The sequence below is a fragment of the Episyrphus balteatus genome, chromosome 1, assembly GCF_945859705.1.
Source record: "Episyrphus balteatus chromosome 1, idEpiBalt1.1, whole genome shotgun sequence".
Taxonomy (NCBI): domain Eukaryota; kingdom Metazoa; phylum Arthropoda; class Insecta; order Diptera; family Syrphidae; genus Episyrphus; species Episyrphus balteatus.
This window is the reverse complement of record NC_079134.1, coordinates 50135762-50153876: the sequence shown is the minus strand read 5'-3', so window position 1 is coordinate 50153876 and position 18115 is coordinate 50135762. Positions and strand designations below refer to the sequence as shown.

Below are 18115 nucleotides of genomic sequence, written 5' to 3'. Positions count from 1 at the left end.
ATAAGAAAGGAATCGTTTTCATTTATTTTTTTGGGGAACGACGACGGTAATGACATGCAGTGAATAATTTTTTTTTATTTTTTGTTTATTGAAATGTGTTCATTGAAGAATGTTTGACATGATGTTGTTTGATTGAAATGGGCGTTGACCGCATGGCAGGGCGTATGTCATTGTGATACGGATGCTGATCAAAAAGATCACTGAGTTTTGCGCTGTGGTTAATTAATTACACTTGACTGGATTTTATTTCTCCTTGTCGATGATTGTTGAATGGGGAATTGTGGAAATATTACAGCAGGATATCTAGTTAAGAGTATCAAAGGATTGCGATACCCATTGAGAGTGTTTTGAAAACTTTTTTATTTTTAATCATTGGAATATTTGAGGGGGGTTTGAAGTTTTTGAGACTTAATGTTAACAGCAGGATCATATTTTTCTTACAATTTTCTTCCTTTAGTGTTAAATAATATAGTTTTTAAATACCTTAATATGCAAAATAACTAATTTTAAATTTCTTCTATTTCTAGAGTCCACGTGGAATGCAGCCGTGTAGTCCATCCGGTGTTGTAGCCATGATGCCACCATCCAAAAGCCCAACCATGGAATCAGCTGCCAGTCAAAGAGCCGTAACAATCAATTCTGAAACTCTAATGGAGTCAATTCGACCAGTCAACCAACGTTCGTGTCCGTTGAAGTTTTCCATTGCGAAAATCATGGAACCCGATGATAAGACTCAATGTGACCGAAGCAGGAGTCCCATTGCCGAAGTTCATACTCAAGCACCACCACCACCGCCAGCTCATCAGTCCGAAGATAGAACCAACTCCTCATCAGATACCGATGGTGGCGGTGGTGAGTTTGTTAACTATGATTCGGCGTTCAAGAAATACGTACCGACGGCAAGTTCAGCAGTACAGCAGTTTGTCAGTAGCCGACATCAGGAATTGCTAAATCAATACCCACTTCTCTACTACCCGGGGCAGTTGATGTGTGCTGCTGCAGCAGCTCAATATGCCGCCTTAACGCAACAGCATAGCGCTACGGCACTTCTAGCTTCGACAGGTGGCGCTCCGAGTACATTGCATTTGAGTAGTTTCACTGCATCATTGAGTAGTTTGCATAGTCAGAATCTGAGAAGAAATCTAAGTTCTAGTCATCATTCCACCCATCACCATAATCCATCAGCTCATAGTCATCACCACCAAGAGAAGATAATTCACTCAAGTCCACCGTCGGGAGGTAAATCCCCAAGCGAACATTCAAAAGCTTCTTCAACGAGGTCAGTTTCTCCATCAATGGAGGCAACCAGTCCAGGAGGTTCTTCGTCGACGAACAAACAGAAGACATTTTCATGTCTAGAATGTGGAAAGGTCTTCAATGCTCATTATAATCTTACCCGCCATATGCCTGTTCACACTGGAGCTCGCCCATTTGTATGCAAGATCTGTGGAAAAGGGTTTAGACAGGCGTCAACTTTGTGCCGTCATAAGATAATTCATACTGCGGAAAAACCACACAAATGTCAAACTTGTGGCAAGGCTTTCAATCGATCTTCAACACTGAATACCCATACTCGAATTCATGCGGGATATAAGCCATTTGTTTGTGAGTATTGCGGCAAGGGATTCCACCAGAAAGGTAACTACAAGAATCACAAGTTGACGCACAGTGGGGAGAAGGCTTACAAGTGTAACATCTGCAATAAGGCATTCCACCAAGTCTACAATCTTACATTCCACATGCACACCCACAACGATAAGAAACCCTACACTTGCAAGATTTGCGCCAAGGGTTTCTGTCGAAATTTCGATTTGAAGAAGCACATGCGGAAGTTGCACGAAATTGGAACTGGATCATCTGGACGAAATCACCACAATCAAAATCATTCCCACCACAGCCATCAAATGCATTCGCCGTCGTCTGTCAGTCGATCATCTGATGCAGGCTCTCCACCTATCAATGTAACAACCCCACCGCCACTAGGAGACCATAGTAATGCCGCTGCAGCTGCAGCAAGTGCGTGGCATGCCACAGCTGTATCTAGTCTTCACCACAATGGCATTTCACCACTGCGTGCCGCAGAGTACTCAAGTTCGTTTATACACTTGGCCACGAGTGGCGCTGGTGGACCGAACGGGAGTAATGGCGGTCAGCGAATGGATCAGGTGCCGTTCATAGCAAAGGTTTTTTGACACAGGTACTATGCGGATACGTTAGCATCGGCGACAAAGAGCATTCTAATCGATTGACTTCGAGTAACCAGCAAAAAGAACCTGCTGAGGTCAGTTCGCCACAATGAGCCTCAAGCAATGATAAGAGAGGCAACTATTGTATCAATTTAATGAGCTCAGATGACTTGCCTCTGCCCCACCACCACCTGTGTGATTGTTCGCGATGGGATTGAATCGGGATCAGCTTTTTTGTGATCCACGGAAACATTATAAAACACAAAAACTTATCACAATCAAAAATGTCCCTCTACCTTGTACTAACTGTGACTGCACTCTCTCTTTCTTTATATCCTCTCTCTCTCTCTTTATAAATATTTCTAAAAAAAATGATGTGATCTTATAAACATAAAACAAGAAAATTATATAATAATGTGCAATAAATGTATTGAAAAATTATTAAAAAGCAAAAAAAAACCCACGAAAATGTAAAAATAAATTTGTTTGAAGAAAAACATTGCATACTTTTTCTCGTTAAAAAAAGAATGTTTCAGAAAAAAACAATTTAACATAAAATAAAAAAAAAAAATAGTTAAAAAAAGCATTTACATAAAAATTGCGTTGGTGTACTAAATGTAGGTAGTAAACTTAATTTTCGACATCCACCGCGTTGGGATGAAGTATATCATTAAGAATTATATATGCAGAAAACATACGTTTCCTGTAGATTTATTTGTTAATGAAAAAATTAAAAAAAAAAAACATAACATGTATAAATAATTGTAATTCATATAGTCGAAAAATTATTATAAATTAGTATTAATATAATAATTATTGTGTGTTAATAATATAAAATGTCTACTGGAACGAAGGAAATGAATTTAGAAATAGAAAAAGAAAAAAAAAACAAAAAAGAATTTATATATGTATACACGGTCAAAATGTATAGTTATATTATAATATATATATACATATGAGTATCTATGGATTAGATGTTAAGCGTAAAATGAATAAAAATATTATTCTCATAAAAAAATAAATACCATTGGTAGTTTTTATTCATTTGTTTAGCTTAAACAATGGACATTCCAATATTTAAACGAATTCTTTCATCAGTTTAAATTTGAATTATGAAGGTAAGCTAGGTTGAATGATATTTATTGAAAAAATATGTAGTTTTAAAAACTGAAAACTTTAATTTTAATTGACTTGTTGGAAATGGTTAGAGGAAAAATCGTCGAGCGGCGAGCGCTTTGTTCAAACCTCTTAAAAGTACACGCAACAAATATAATATGCGCTCTACGCTTTTTGATCTAACCATTTCCAATAAGTAGGGTAGAAGGGGGAGGATTTGCCAGGATTTAGGAAAATTGACTTAACGCAAAGTTTTTACGTTTCTTTTAATTTTTTTATATCTGATATTATTATTGACTTTATTATCTTCACTTAAATATTTTTTTCATCTTGATATATAGGCTATTGATTATGTAGTTTAGAAAGGAACTAAGACGTTCACGAGTTTTTATTGCAGGAATCGTTCAATGGGTTATAAAAGAAGATAAAACCGCGGAGTGCTATTAAATGAGAGGGTGGAAACTGAAGATAGGGGTGCAAAAGCCCCCTTTTTGGTTTTTTCAATATACCTCGTAAACCAAGCAAAATTTTGATATATTGTCTATACAACTTTTTGTAGAGAATTAAATTTCCAATTGGAATAATGTTTTTTAAAAATTGAAAAAAAAATTTCCATACCAAAATAGTCGAAACAATCATAAAAAAAATATCAAAAAAATCGATTTTTTGAGTTTTTTTGCTTTTTTAGTTGTACATTTTTTTTGGGTTGAGATAGACATAAACATTGTTCTAAAGAAAAAAAATAAGATTAAATTTCCTTCAAAATGCTGTACTCACTAAATTTTTTCATTGAAAATTGACCGAAGTATGGCCATTTTAATCTATCTTTTTTTCGTATTTTTAGTTTTACTTAAGTAAAACAGAAACATTTGAGGGGAAAGTACGATTACTTAAGCACCAAGAACTGATAATAAGATTTTGTAGAGGGGTTAAATACAATCATTGTTTACTATTGGAGGGAGGGTCAATGTCCCCCAGTTTTGGAGGGAGGGGCAATTTTCTAAAAAAAATACTTAAAATTAAAAAAAATTATTAAAAAACAACGGCAACACTTACAGTTTTGATTGATACTTTTTTCAAAAGCTAGAATTATAATCTTAATATTAATTTTAAAATGAAGTTATTTTAATCAATTCTTTTTGAAATACCCGATTTCAAAGTCAAAACTTGTAAAAAAAATGTTTAAAAAGCACATTGAGTACAATTTTCACAAAGACTGTGGACTTCAATACGACAAAGTAAACTGCCTTAATTGATTTCTTATCAAATCATGAAAATCATAATGTTCCTATGCCTTCTACTTTTTGAGAAAATTGAAAAATAGACAAAATACTTTCTTTATCGGAATCACTCGTTTATTTCAAAAAGAATTGATTAAAATAACTTAATTTTAAAATTAATATTAAGATTATAATTCTAGCTTTTGAAAAAAGTATCAATCAAAACTGTAAGTGTTGCCGTTGTTTTTTAATAATTTTTTTTAATTTTAAGTATTTTTTTAGAAAATTGCCCCTCCCTCCAAAACGGGGGGACATTGACCCTCCCTCCCATAGTAAACAATGATTGTATTTAACCCCTCTACAAAGTCTCATTATCAGTTCTTGGTGCTTAAGTAATGTACTTTCCCCTCAAATGTTTCTGTTTTACTTAAGTAAAACTAAAAATGCGAAAAAAGATATATTAAAATGGCCATACTTCGGTCAATTTTCAATGAAAAAATTTAGTGAGTACAGCATTTTGAAGGAAATTATTTAATCTTCTTTTTTTCTTTGGAGCAATGTTTATGTCTATCTCAACCCAAAAAAAATGTACAACTAAAAAAGCAAAAAAACTCAAAAAATCGATTTTTTTGATATTTTTTTTATGATTGTTTCGACTATTTTGGTATGGAAATTTTTTTTCAATTTTTAAAAAACATTATTCCAATTGGAAATTTAATTCTCTACAAAAAGTTGTATAGACAATATATCAAAATTTTGCTTGGTTTACGAGGTATATTGAAAAAACCAAAAAGGGGGCTTTTGCACCCCTATCTTCAGTTTCCACCCTCTCATTTAATAGCACTCCGCGGTTTTATCTTCTTTTATAACCCATTGAACGATTCCTGCAATAAAAACCCGTGAACGTCTTAGTTCCTTATTACCCTGTTTTTTTCGACATAATCAATAGCCTAATATTAATTATTTCTATTTTTAATAATTTATTCAAAAAAATGATGATGATGATGATGATGTGGCAAAGCCTCCCCAGGTGGGAGGCTTTGCCACGGGGGTGGGGAGGGATTGCCAGTTACCTAAATATCATCCATCCTCTTTTGAGGAAGCTCGCTTCTGGCAAATGTACCCCATGGGGTGCATTTGCCAAAGCAAAACCTACCCAAAAACTAACGGCGAATGCACCCCACAAGCTAATCTTTCAAAAATTTACTTATAACTTTTTTATAAGTTAAACAGTAAAAAAATCGCTTCTACACAGCATAGTACACATAATTTTGAAAAGATATTTGTATCAAAAAGTAATTTAACACGACAAATACCTACAATTTACGACGGTTATGTACCTTCATATTTTGGTTCTCAATATTAAAAAACTAACAAGCGTCTAATTTATTTCGTGTCCAGCCAAAAGCTGTCAAACTTTGTGCAAAGTTTTCAATCATAAATGTGCAACAGAAAATGATTTTTCGGTATTTAATATTCTGTTGGTTTGGAAAAAAACCTGGACTGGTTTTTTGTTAAAAAATACCCATTTTTTACGAAATGAAGAGACTTAAATATAAAAGAATTGCAGGTCCTGAATTTTCTCTTGTAACATAAAGCTATAAAATACTCACTAAACATTTAAAATTCAAGATTTGATAAAAAAAAATTTAAGAAAAAAGTAAAGATAAAAAACACAAACAAAAAAGAGCATTTTTAACAAAAAAAAAAGTATTAATAACTTTTGTATTTATAGAGATAGAAAAAAAATTGTATAGCAGAGTTGTAGAAAATTTTAAGGTGAATAATCTTTTTTCGGAACATTTTTTCATTATTTTGATAAAAAGTCCTCAAAACTTTAAAATTGTCATTTTTTTTCGTTTTTTTTTTACTTTTTTGGCTTGTAACTTTTTTAAATTCAGAATATCGAAAAAGTGTTCTTAACATAAAAGACGCGAAATTTAATTGCCTACGTTTCTTACATACACAACTTTTATGTAGGATAAATAGAAATCGAGATATTCAACAAAAGCTAAAATCCAAGATGGCGGCCGAAAGGTGAATTTCGCGAGTGCGAAAAATCAGGGTAATGACTAATGATATCACTGGTCAACAAAATTTGACTTTTTTTTGCCACAAGAAGCAAAATATACTTTTCTAGTATTTTTTGGGGTGCTGAATCCGAATCTGAAGTCAGAAAAATTTGGTTGGCCTCCGTTTTTGAAATATTACCGTTATAAAATGCTAAAAAACGTCATTTTGGCTGTTTTCGAGGTTCTGTTTTTATGTGGGGTAATTCATTATAAACAAATTTGTAACGGTTATTATAAGAACTGATATTCTACTTTCAAAAACTGTTTAAATTTTCCCGATATATCTTTTATTGCTCGAGATATCTTAAGTTTCAGTAAATAAGCCAAAGACAAACTAAACTTAATTTAAAGATTAAGTCACTGGTCACAGAATTTTTGCCACAAGAACCAAAATATACTTTTCTGAAGGTTTTTGGGTTGTTGAGCTCGAATCCGCAATCAGAAAAATTCTATTAGCCTCCGTTCTTGAAATATAACCGTTATAAAAAAACCTTTATTTTGCATTTTATAACGGTAATATTTCAAGAACTAAGGCTTTCTGATTGCGGATTCGAGCTCAGCAACCTTCAGAAAAGTATATTTTGGTTCTTGTGGCAAAAAAAGTTTAATTTGGTTGGCCAGTGTTGTTTCTGATTCAGAGACCGCTATTTAAATTTTAAATATCTCGGGCAGTAAAAGAGATATCGGAAAGATTTAAACATTTTTTGAAAGAATAAAATCAGTTCTTATAGCCACCGTTACAAATTTATTCATAATGTATTACCCCACATAAAAACATAACCTCGAAAGCAGCCAAAATGACGTTTTTTGACATTTTCTAACGGTAATATTTAAAAAACGGACGCCAATAACAATTTTCTGACTTCAGATTCGAGTTCAGCACATCAAAAACTACTAGAAAAGTATATTTTGGTTGTTGTGGCAAAAACCTTGTTGACCAGTGTATTCAGTCAATGCTCTATTGAATGAGCAAAAAAAATTTGGGGGTGGTACAAACTGCTGGGTCGTCCATATATAAACATCATAAATGCACTGGACTATAGCGGCAACGACCAAGTAACATTTTTTCTTCTTATTACCTTATTCCTTATTGGACTTGAAAACAGTGTTGCCAGAGAATTTTAGAGGCAAGGAGCCGAATTTTAGAAGTCTTGGAGCCAAAAATCGCCAATTTCAAAAATTGTTTATAAAAACTCATAATAGGTAATGTATTTTGTACCATTTTTTTTTTTTTTTTTTTTTTCATAATTTTTTCCGACTCCAAATTAACTTAGATATATGATAACATAAACAAAAGATTTGAAAAAATAAAAAAGAAATAATACCTACTCTGTATTAAATTTATCAGACTTCAAGTCAGATTCTTTAATTTTTATTTTAGTAATAAATAACAAAACAAATATACATGGTGGAAAAGTGGAAACAAAATATGAGGCAGAATAATAATGGGTGAAGTCCATTTGAAATTTGTACATTATTCTGAACTTAAGAAGCTTTTTCTCAGAAGCTAAAGGAACTTTTGAAATAAATGTTTCACAGATCGATAGCTCTATATCTCCAAAATGTCTTTCTTTTATTTTATTTGACATAAAACGAAACCCTTAATTTTTAAGACCTTAAAACATCCAACCTAAAGAGAAGTGAACTTGACCGCTTATAGTTCTGAACGCCTCATATACATATGAATGAAAATGGAAGTAAGTACATGCACAATTGCGCTTTTCAGCAAGATGTCAGATTCTACTTCGAAGAAGTTTAGTTCTACTTCGAAGACTTTTAAGGCGTGAAGTGTGATCATAATAATCAAGTTCTTTTATTATAAAAGTTTTTAATTTTGAAGGAGCCAAAAATCGCCAAATTGAAAACTTAAGAAGCCAAATATTGATAAATCGGAAATCAGAATTTGAAGGAGCCGGAGAAAATTTGAAGGAGCCGGTTTGGCTATAAATAGCCGGTCCTGGTAACACTGTTGAAATTAATATTTTGAATAATTTGTTTTCTTCATTTATTCGGCGCTATTATGATCTCAATGTCGAGACTATCATACTAGGTACATTGAGTGAAACTCTCGTCTATTTCTGGCTGGAACTGCGAATATAATTGTTTGTTGCGTCCCTTTCCCATGAAAAGCACTATCTCACAAATAATTTAACGATCTGGCAATAAGTTAAATTATGATAAAGAGCAAGAAAAAAGAAACCAATCGACCTTTTAAACTAATAAATCAATACCTTTCTTCAAAGTAATCAGTAATCACCAATAATATCTAGCCAAAAATCCGAGTATGTACACCATTCCGCCCCTTGTGCTTTGCACTCCCATCATCGCGGTGAGAACAATAAATCGGTCGTACGATAAGCTCCCATTTGAAACTGGAGTTTCTAGAAGCGTAATTGAAATGCTGAAAAGAAAACTAAATGATGAACCAACTAGCCATACAAAGTGTGTTTTGGCTTATGACGTTATGTCTAAAAAGTTGGAACTAAAATATAATGAAAGAGAGGACACGGTTTACGGGTTTAAGGATTTACTTTGTTTTACTTTGCCAACCATTGCCTTCTTCTCATGTTCCGAGGACTGAATAAATCTTGGAAACAGGTATGTATACAGGGTGTCCCACAGTCACCGCCCCAAACGAAAACCATGGATTCCTGAGTTCATTTTAAGTCGAAAAACTTAAGATAAGATAAAGTCTATGCATAAGCGCTTATAAAACCCGACAATTTTCAACAAAATTAATGTGAGGTTAGCAACGCAACGTTTTTAGCCATCATGTGATATCAGCGATTTTTGCTGCTTCCACTGCAAACACATTAAATGATGAAGAAAAAAATTATTGCATGGAACACGGGCAACTTCTTTTTTAAACTTAACAAGCTGTTTGACAACTTAAACAGTTAAACAGTTCGTGCTGTTTCTGATACCCAGATGGAGGCAATTCTCATACAGACAGCATAATTGTCTTGTCCTTATTCTTAAGCAAACAATATTGCAAAAATTTTAATAATACAAAAATAAAGAATCTTATCTTATCTATAGGTATTAAGAAATATAAAGGAACCAATCGAATGGGTAAACTTGTAGAAACGACAGAAACCTGGACCTGTTTACTATTTTGATTGTTTTTCAAACATTGAATGGCATAGTAGGTACAATTGTGGGATCACATTAAAAGTGATGTGCAACAGTATCTCGACACATCGCATATGAATACTAATTGCTTGGAAAATAAAATTTCCGATGTAAGAAATAATAAAGGTTCTTATGAAAAAAAACCCCTCTTCATTTCGACTTCACAAAAACTTGAAGCAAATGTGTTTCTATAACATAATGGCTCCCGAAACCACGAGTTATGAACTCTCTAATGCCAACAATGTTCTGAAACAATCCCTGCTAGTAAGCAATAAATATAATCCATTACAAAAAAGCAGACTCCGCTTAACTCGAAAACCATAATGCGTTGCAATTAAGTGGAGTATAGAATTTTATTCTTATTTTGCAGCCGCTTATTACAATTTTGAAAATATTAACAGCATACAAATAATTTATTTTAAAGATTTTGTTGAAAACATCAATGTTTTGAATGATTCCATTTATGATGACGATCAATGCCGTCTTTACCATAAGGGCACACGGGGCCCGTGCCCAGGGCCCCCATTCTCAGGGGGGCCCCACAGGAACGAAAATTTCTCAAACATTTATTCTCAAAACATTATTGTCAGGCAGACCATCTACCAAAAAATTTTAGTTTTTGTATGGCAACCAAACAATCAAATAAAGTTTTTTCTACACCTATACGGAAATTATATGTTTCTAAATGAAAACAAATTATGTGGCGTTGTATGCGGACAAAATTTTAAATCCAAACGACCAAATCCAAATTCAATTTTCCAAAAAATAAGACAATAATATTTTCAAAAAAACAAGAAAAATATCTTTTTTTTACTGTAGGTAGATTATTTATTATTTGTTAATAAAAACAACGAATTCTCTTCCATTATCTTTTTCCTTAAATAATAATTTCGTTTGAAGTTTGCAAAACTGTCAAATTTGTAGTGCATGTTAAAATCAGTGTAAAAATATGTGTATATGTGTACTATTTCCGTTGGAAAACCCCATGGTACAATGGTTGGCACCCCCAAACATTTTTTAATTTAAATTGCGAATTTCTCTCGTATTTAAAGATTGACACATAAAATTCATTAAATAACTTTAAAAAAAAAATTTCAAAAAAAAATATTTTTTTTAAGTTTTCTTATGTCGTTTTCGATTGGTTTCACTCGAGGATTCACTCGTTCTGAAATCCAATAAAACGCTTGGAAACGCTTCCACTCAATTCTGTTATTTTGCGTTTGTGTAAAATTTTAAATGTCAAAAATTTGAATTAATTTTTTTTTCTGGCAAACTAATGACATGGTATTAAAGTTGTAAAACTATAATTATGAGGACGACGACGAAGGAGATGATGGTAATAAATTATTCCATCGCTTTAATGCATTCATTTCTATTTATTAATGAATTTCAATTTCTGAAAACAATTAATTCTTGAATTAAAAAAATAAACACACTGATTGAGTTTTTTTTTGGCATTTGAATATTTATGTATTAGTACTTTTTGAGTGGATTCTGATTTGAAATCGAGAAGAGAATTTCTCTTCTCAGAATCGTTCTAGCTGTCATTTTTATGCCAATAAAATGGTTTCAGAAGGCTTCTGAATGCTTCCGGACGCTTCTGGACGTCCAATCGAAAACGACATTAATTTCAGTATAAACCTTTCTATAGGTGTGTTTTTTTGTTTATCTATATAGATTTTGTGCAAAAAAACGACATCGAGATTTTTGAAATGAAAACAATTTACGTGTTAATTACAACAAAAACTTTATCTGTATAGATTTTTGAAAAATCCAGATAATTATCCAGATTTTACTTTCTCTCGATAGAAAACAGTACTGCCAAGGTACATTACACTTATTAAATGTCAGATTCCAATAAACGACAGCTGCAGTTGACAGATATATGACAAAAAAAAATTTAATATTTAAAATTGAATTCAATTAGGAATAACAAACAACACAAATCAATGTAAGTATAAGCATATTTTTTGGAAAAAGATGAAAATTGTGCGATAAACTTTGGTTTTTTTTTTTAATTTAATAATTTTAGGATTCACGTGTTTGCATGAGTGCGATATCTTCCCCAAAATTAAAGAGAAAAACCGGAAAAGGAGATGGAAAGTAAATCAATTTATTCTTGCAATGAGCTAGCGTATTTATCTTTTTTTTCTAGGAATTATTTCACAAAAGAAGAATTCTGTGTACTGTGCGCTTGGGTCTTAATCGTGTCGGTACCTTCAACCCTCACAGTCAAAATGTAATGTAAAATGTTCTTGGAATGCCCGCTCGTTTGCGAAAACGTCTATTCTTAGACGATCAACATGAATAAATGATAACAAAGCTCTTGTTGTTAATAAATTGCCTCATTAGAATGCCCACCACAAAAACAGTCTCTTACATTTTTAAAATGATACACGTCATGTATGTGCGCTGCGAAGAAAAGCAAATACAAACATACCTCCCGAAAAATATTCCCCCAGGAAACACTTTTCATCCCAAACAGCAGACAGCAACAAGCAAGACAATCCTAACATTGCATTATGCAGCTCATTCGACACCCAAAAATCCTTCAGCTCCCGTTGATGAAAAACCATTTTATAAGAGATCGCTTCACTGCGTTCAAACTTGGACGACATGTGCATGATAAGTGAAGTGTGGAAACAAATGGCATGTGAAAGTGGTAATTGTTTCAGAGCATCATTTAGCTCCCCAATTGGTTGCAGGTAATATTTTTATTGATTCTCCTTTTTTGGTTCGATATATTCCTTATGTACTCTGCCTGCATTGATGTCGTTTTGTTTCTGTAGGACATGTCTTCTACAAATGGGTCTAAAGCCCTAATCGAGATCCCGAGAAAATCTGCATGAATCTTCTTCGCAATTGCTTTCCCCTCCTAAACAGTTATGCAGAGGGAGGAATTAAGGCAAAACACATGGATTCCCAACCCAACTTAACCAACCCTACAACTGGACATCCGGGTCTGAACAACTCGAGTACAGCAGACTTTTTAAACTAAGTTTATCCATGTATTATATTTGTTTATATTTTATAACTTTGTCATTATTATTTAACGTCAGACCCCCTTTGTGCCATCAAAATTTTAAATGTATCTTAGAAATAAGTTATTTAATTATTAAATTGCAAATTGCAAAATTAAAACGTAATCCGTTTTGCTTTTTCTCATTAAGATTTATCTGACAAGTTTCCAATCCGATATGAAAATTAATTGAACAAATTTGTGCGCGCCTCACTGCATAATCTCGGAACTGCAACATCAGACTTACAAAATGTTTCCATAAAAAATTCAACACATAACTTTGTATTAGTTTTTAGAAATAAATAACATACTCAAAGAAAGAATTACTCAGCTTTTGACTAAATTTACCTATATATTTATTTAACATTTACCATTTTTGTTTCATGTTTTTTTTTTTCATAAGTAGGTACCTACTCAGTAAATACTCTTTTACTAATTTTCATTATCATACATACACAAAAAAAAAAAAAAAAAAACAATCACCGATGCCGAGGGCACTTCGGTATTCCATAAATCAAGGCGACCACTGCCGTCGACAGAAGCGAACAAGGCGGGATGAATTGGAGACCATAACATAATTTGAATTTTCTTCAAATGAATATAATGGTTTAGTGTCCTACAAGTAAATACAAAAAATGTAATACATATTGGTCGTTATAGTAGATATTAAATTTCACCTTAAGACTCCATAACTTAATTGTCCAATCAATGAACGATGTAAGAAACAAATCATCAAAATCTGTTGTAGATTGATTTGGATGAGTTGATATTCCCGTCACTGGACCCAAATGTTTCTCATAGACTTCAGACACACCCGAACGTATTCCATGTCGATAAGCTTGAGTAGAAACAACAATTTATTTATAAGCAAATGGAAAATCACAACAAACTTTTACCATAATAAACATTGCCATCTTCACTACCCATAACCAGATTGTTAATCTCATTCGATGGAAAGGACATGCAACTGATAGCAATTGGGTTCGATTGCCGTGGCTGCAATTCCAGTGTATCTTGCGGCATCGACAACATATCCAAACTCCATGAGCAAAGCTTGCCATCGGCTGAGATCGATAACACATTGTCTGCATTCTGTGTGCCAACCATTTGCAAACAATACACTGGATGCGTATGTGCAGTTGCACTTAGAGGTGTCCTCTGGTCCTCTGGATGGGTGTGCGCTTTTCCACTCGATTATTCCATAATACAATATGACCGGAATACGTTCCACCGAGTATAAGGTTTTGATTGAATTTAGCAAAGCATGTTGACATAACGGCACTTTGACAATGGAATATATCTTCGGGTGTTTGTTTTTTATATTTTGTGTTCCAGACCATTACAACACCATCTGGTTCATTGTGACTCTCCTTAAAAAAGTTAGTGGGTTTTAGATAGAATCGTAGAAAAAAATACAAATGCAAACCTCATTATTGTGATATGAAACAACAACCAGTTCAGGAAAATGTGTTGACCAATCCATTGAAGTGATGCATCGATTCTTAGACCATCGGTCTTCGTGGAAATCTCGATTCAATGACAACCTAGCATGTGTCCTCTCATCGTTTGACTCCTATCACCACCTCCAATGTATTCGGTGTAGATGTCGACATTCTCAGATAGAGCCCTTTCGATGACACGTCCAGCGGGTAAAACAAACCTTTGAAAGTCCGCCGACAAGATGATCATCTGTTTTTGTTCTTCCGATAGTTCCTTAAGTGAAAGCACAAATGTTAAATTAATGTAAAGAGAGGAGAGAAAAAATTCACTTACTTTATTTTTCTCTTCAGGTTCTTTTTTGTATTCAAGTGGTGTTATGGCTGATGCAACTTCCTTCATAGTGGGCAAACCATGTGGTAGAATTCCTGGTGGTAGTTTGGAATGGAAACCATTGTCGATGTGTGGCAGCGATCTCTGTTCGTCATCTCCTTGGGCATCATAAGTAAGCATAGGTAAAACAGGAACAATTCTACGATTTTTTTTGTTTGTTTTTTTTTTCTCTCATTTTGTTTAGAGCTTTGTTTTATTAAATTTTAATTTTTTAAATAAAAAAGCAAAAGCAAACTTTTTGACAGACAGTTGTCAAAGTTAATGTTCAGTGCTGCCAAACTTTAACACGGATTCCAAAAATCTCGATGTCGTTTTTTTGCACAAAATCTATATAGATAAACAAAAAAACACACCTTATGTCAAAATTTTCATTAAAATCGGTTGTGTCGTTTACATTAAGTAGGTACCGTTAATAACGGTCCAAAAAATATTTTTCTTATTTCAATTCGCAGCATTACATTTTTTTTTTTCAATGCAAAATCGTTATCCGTTTTTGAGAAAATTGTAATATAGGGCCCAACCCATAGAATCCGTTGCGTCGAAGTTTTCAACTGACAGCTCGATAAAATACACACGTTCTTATGTGAGTGAAGCGACCAATAAGCGACGGATCGAACGGAGGCCGGCGGCGCATTCGACGGAAGAAGTAACCCAACTTTCTACTTTTTCATCCGTCGTATCCTTTGACATTGGTTGTCAACAATAGATCAGTTCGATTTTTTGTTTCTGAGTGCAAACCGGGGAATTTCAGAACTAAGAACAGTGTTCTTTTTTTTCTCCGATTTTAAGAATTGTGAACTTTAATTGTTCATTTGTGAAGAAATTGAAATAAAAGTAACATTTAATGATATATGGAATAATATAATATCAATCAAATATCTAAATTCTGTTGTAGAGTTCAATTTTACAATGTCAAAGTCATACGTACAACTGATAATATCTTATTATTTTATTTTTGCACCTTCAGCTATAAAATATCGAACACACCTTGGAATTTGAAGTGAGCTGTCAAAAAATAATCCGTTCTACGACGTATTCTATGGGTTACCCCTTTCTGCCCATCCTTCAACTTAAACGGATTGATTGACGCAGAGGACGCAACGGATTCTATGGGTTGGGGCATTATCTCGAAAGCTTTATATTGGCTATATCCGTTGAAAAGGAGACATTAAAATAAAATTTTAAAAACGGCTTTTGGAAAACACGTACAAATCGTCCGTTTGAGCTCTCTTTTTCCAATTCTTCAAACTGAAACTTATTACGGATACAGGGTATAATTATTATTGGCAGTATAAAAAGTACAATTATTGGCAATGGCAACGATTGATGTCTCAATGCAAGTATTATAAATAAAGACACTAGGTACTTTATATGGAACGATATATTGGCATCCCTTTTTAACCAACCATTGCCTTTTAGCCAACCATTGTACTTATTTTACTTTCCAAAAGGGCCTCAAATTCTTGTGTGCCCAAGGGCCCCAGAATAGTTAAAGACGGCCCTGATGACGATGAACCTAAAGTTTGTTATTTTGACGACTCAGATTCAGAGGAGGAACAGCCTTTACGAAAACAAAGCAAGATGTCATATTGTTGCTTCGTTCATCGCAAAATAAATATTTAGAAAAACAAACTGCGACACATGCAAACGGTTTATGATGAAAGAACGTCAGCAAAACAGTAGGTACGAATCAGGAGAGGAATTGATAAACACCAGGAGTATGAAGGGACAACCAATGGAGGCCTTACAGTACCAAATTTAAAGTTTATTTTATTTTTTTAATTTATTGACAAGAAAATCAAGTCTTTTGAAAATAATTTTGAAAAAAAAATCCTATAAAAAAAAAATAATGTTTTAAAGTTACTTTTAAGTGACATTAAAAATGAAATTCCATGTCCAGTCAAAGAACACACCCAAATTTTATTAAATATATCCCGCTCATTTCTGACATTATCACAAAAACAAAAATAAAGAAAAATAAACCTAACACAAAACAAAACTAATACAAATATACCAAATATAAATAATATTGTAGTTGTGGTTACTTATTAACCAAAATTCCTTTTTAGGAATTTTTCGGCCATCGAATACACAATCCTAAAACGACTGTGGCGCCAAGCCTCAAAAATAGCGTATGTTTTTTTCCGGTGTCACTTCTATATTATAATTTTTCAATGGTTGTACGACTCTTCTTTGAGAAGTCCAAAATAAATTAAAATCATTTCCAGCTTTGTCTGAATTTTTTTAATGAGCTTAATATTCATTTATTTCGGAATTTTGTTCCAAATACATAGGTTACTCCTAAGTCCTAACAACTGTTATTGTGTAATTTTCATAGATTTTTATATCTCACGTAATTAAAGAGAAAAGGGTAACGGAAAGGACACATATAAAGCTGAAACCATAAACAAAAAATACCAAGACTGGAAACTCGGCGGTCAACTGACGTTTGCCTACAAGCTGCGAGGTGTGGTGAATGTCGTGAACCTATCGTTGTGTTCGTGTCCGATGTGTGGTGAATGTCGTGAATCTATAAATGTGTGCGTGTTAACGTCATTTACCAACGTGGTGGCTTTCACATATATTCACAGACAACACTGTACACAAAAGGGTTTTGGGGGGAAAGACGTACGAAAGTTTCCAGTCTTGGTATTTTTTGTTTATGGCTGAAACACAATCACGCTTTGCCGTCGATTTTGACAACTGCGAAAAGTTCAACTATAGGAAATCTGTGTATCCTCACACAATGACGCTTTTCTTACGTACGCTTTTTTTGACAAACGTAAGGAAACGTAAGAAAGCGAGCAAAAGTTCAACCAGACTGAACTTTTGCTCGCTTTCTGACATTTAACAGACAAAGACATAGTTACAGTCACCCACATTATTATTGCGCCAAATGTGAATAAAAAAAAATAAATTATTGCAAAACTATGTGTTTTTTAATTTCTCTATATAGATTTTGCACAAAAAAACGACATCGAGATATTTTAAATCAAAACAATTTACGTATTAAAAAAAAAAAAAAATTAATGATGTTTTAGACTGAGTTTTATTGTTAAAAACAATATATTTTGATTGGTTTTGTTTTTATAACTATAGGATTAAAGAATAAACAAATTTCTATGCATTTTTTAAACACATTAATATCCTTTTTCATTTTTCCACAATTATATCAAGATAAAGACTTGGCCCAATAATTTTGTGAGTGACTGTGTTTTTTTTATTTGACAGCAGATTTTATGTTGCAATCAGCTGTTCAAAGTCAAAGTGACAGAAGCGCGCTTTGAGGATTTCTCAACGTAACGCAACGAAGCGACGCACTGTGGGCTAGAACGCTTTTTTAGCTGGAATTAATTAATTAATTAATTAGAAATTCTCGAAATAATGTAAAGTTGCAGTTAAAGCCATTAAGATGATGTCGAATGATATAATAATGATAATTTTATGGTACAACAGACACTAAAGATAAGACCAACAACAAAAATAAACGAAATATTATGTTAAATAAGGTTTTCCAATTTACAACAGATATTATTGGTA

At 33.2% G+C, this 18115-nt stretch overlaps 1 protein-coding gene, 1 long non-coding RNA gene and 1 pseudogene across 4 annotated transcripts in view; 2 read left to right on the top strand and 1 right to left on the bottom strand.

The window, feature by feature from the left end:
• The window catches only part of LOC129917385 (fez family zinc finger protein erm), a 65801-nt gene extending 62951 nt beyond the window's left edge, over positions 1-2850 (top strand). For all 3 annotated transcript variants that reach the window (XM_055997687.1, XM_055997688.1, XM_055997686.1), the window contains exon 2: positions 528-2850. In XM_055997687.1, coding sequence (XP_055853662.1) covers positions 540-2192 — 1653 coding nt within the window. In that variant the 5' untranslated portion in view covers positions 528-539 and the 3' untranslated portion in view covers positions 2193-2850. The remainder of the gene's footprint in view (positions 1-527) is intronic.
• Positions 2851-11398: 8548 nt separating this feature from the next.
• On the top strand, positions 11399-12872 carry LOC129905507 (uncharacterized). The gene is made up of 4 exons (XR_008770612.1): positions 11399-11677; positions 11759-11829; positions 11882-12431; positions 12516-12872. It is a non-coding gene; the product is annotated as an uncharacterized LOC129905507 (long non-coding RNA).
• A 324-nt stretch (positions 12873-13196) lies between these two features.
• LOC129905506 (cytoplasmic dynein 1 intermediate chain-like) lies at positions 13197-14843 on the bottom strand (annotated as a pseudogene).
• Between the last annotated feature and the right edge of the window lie 3272 nt (positions 14844-18115).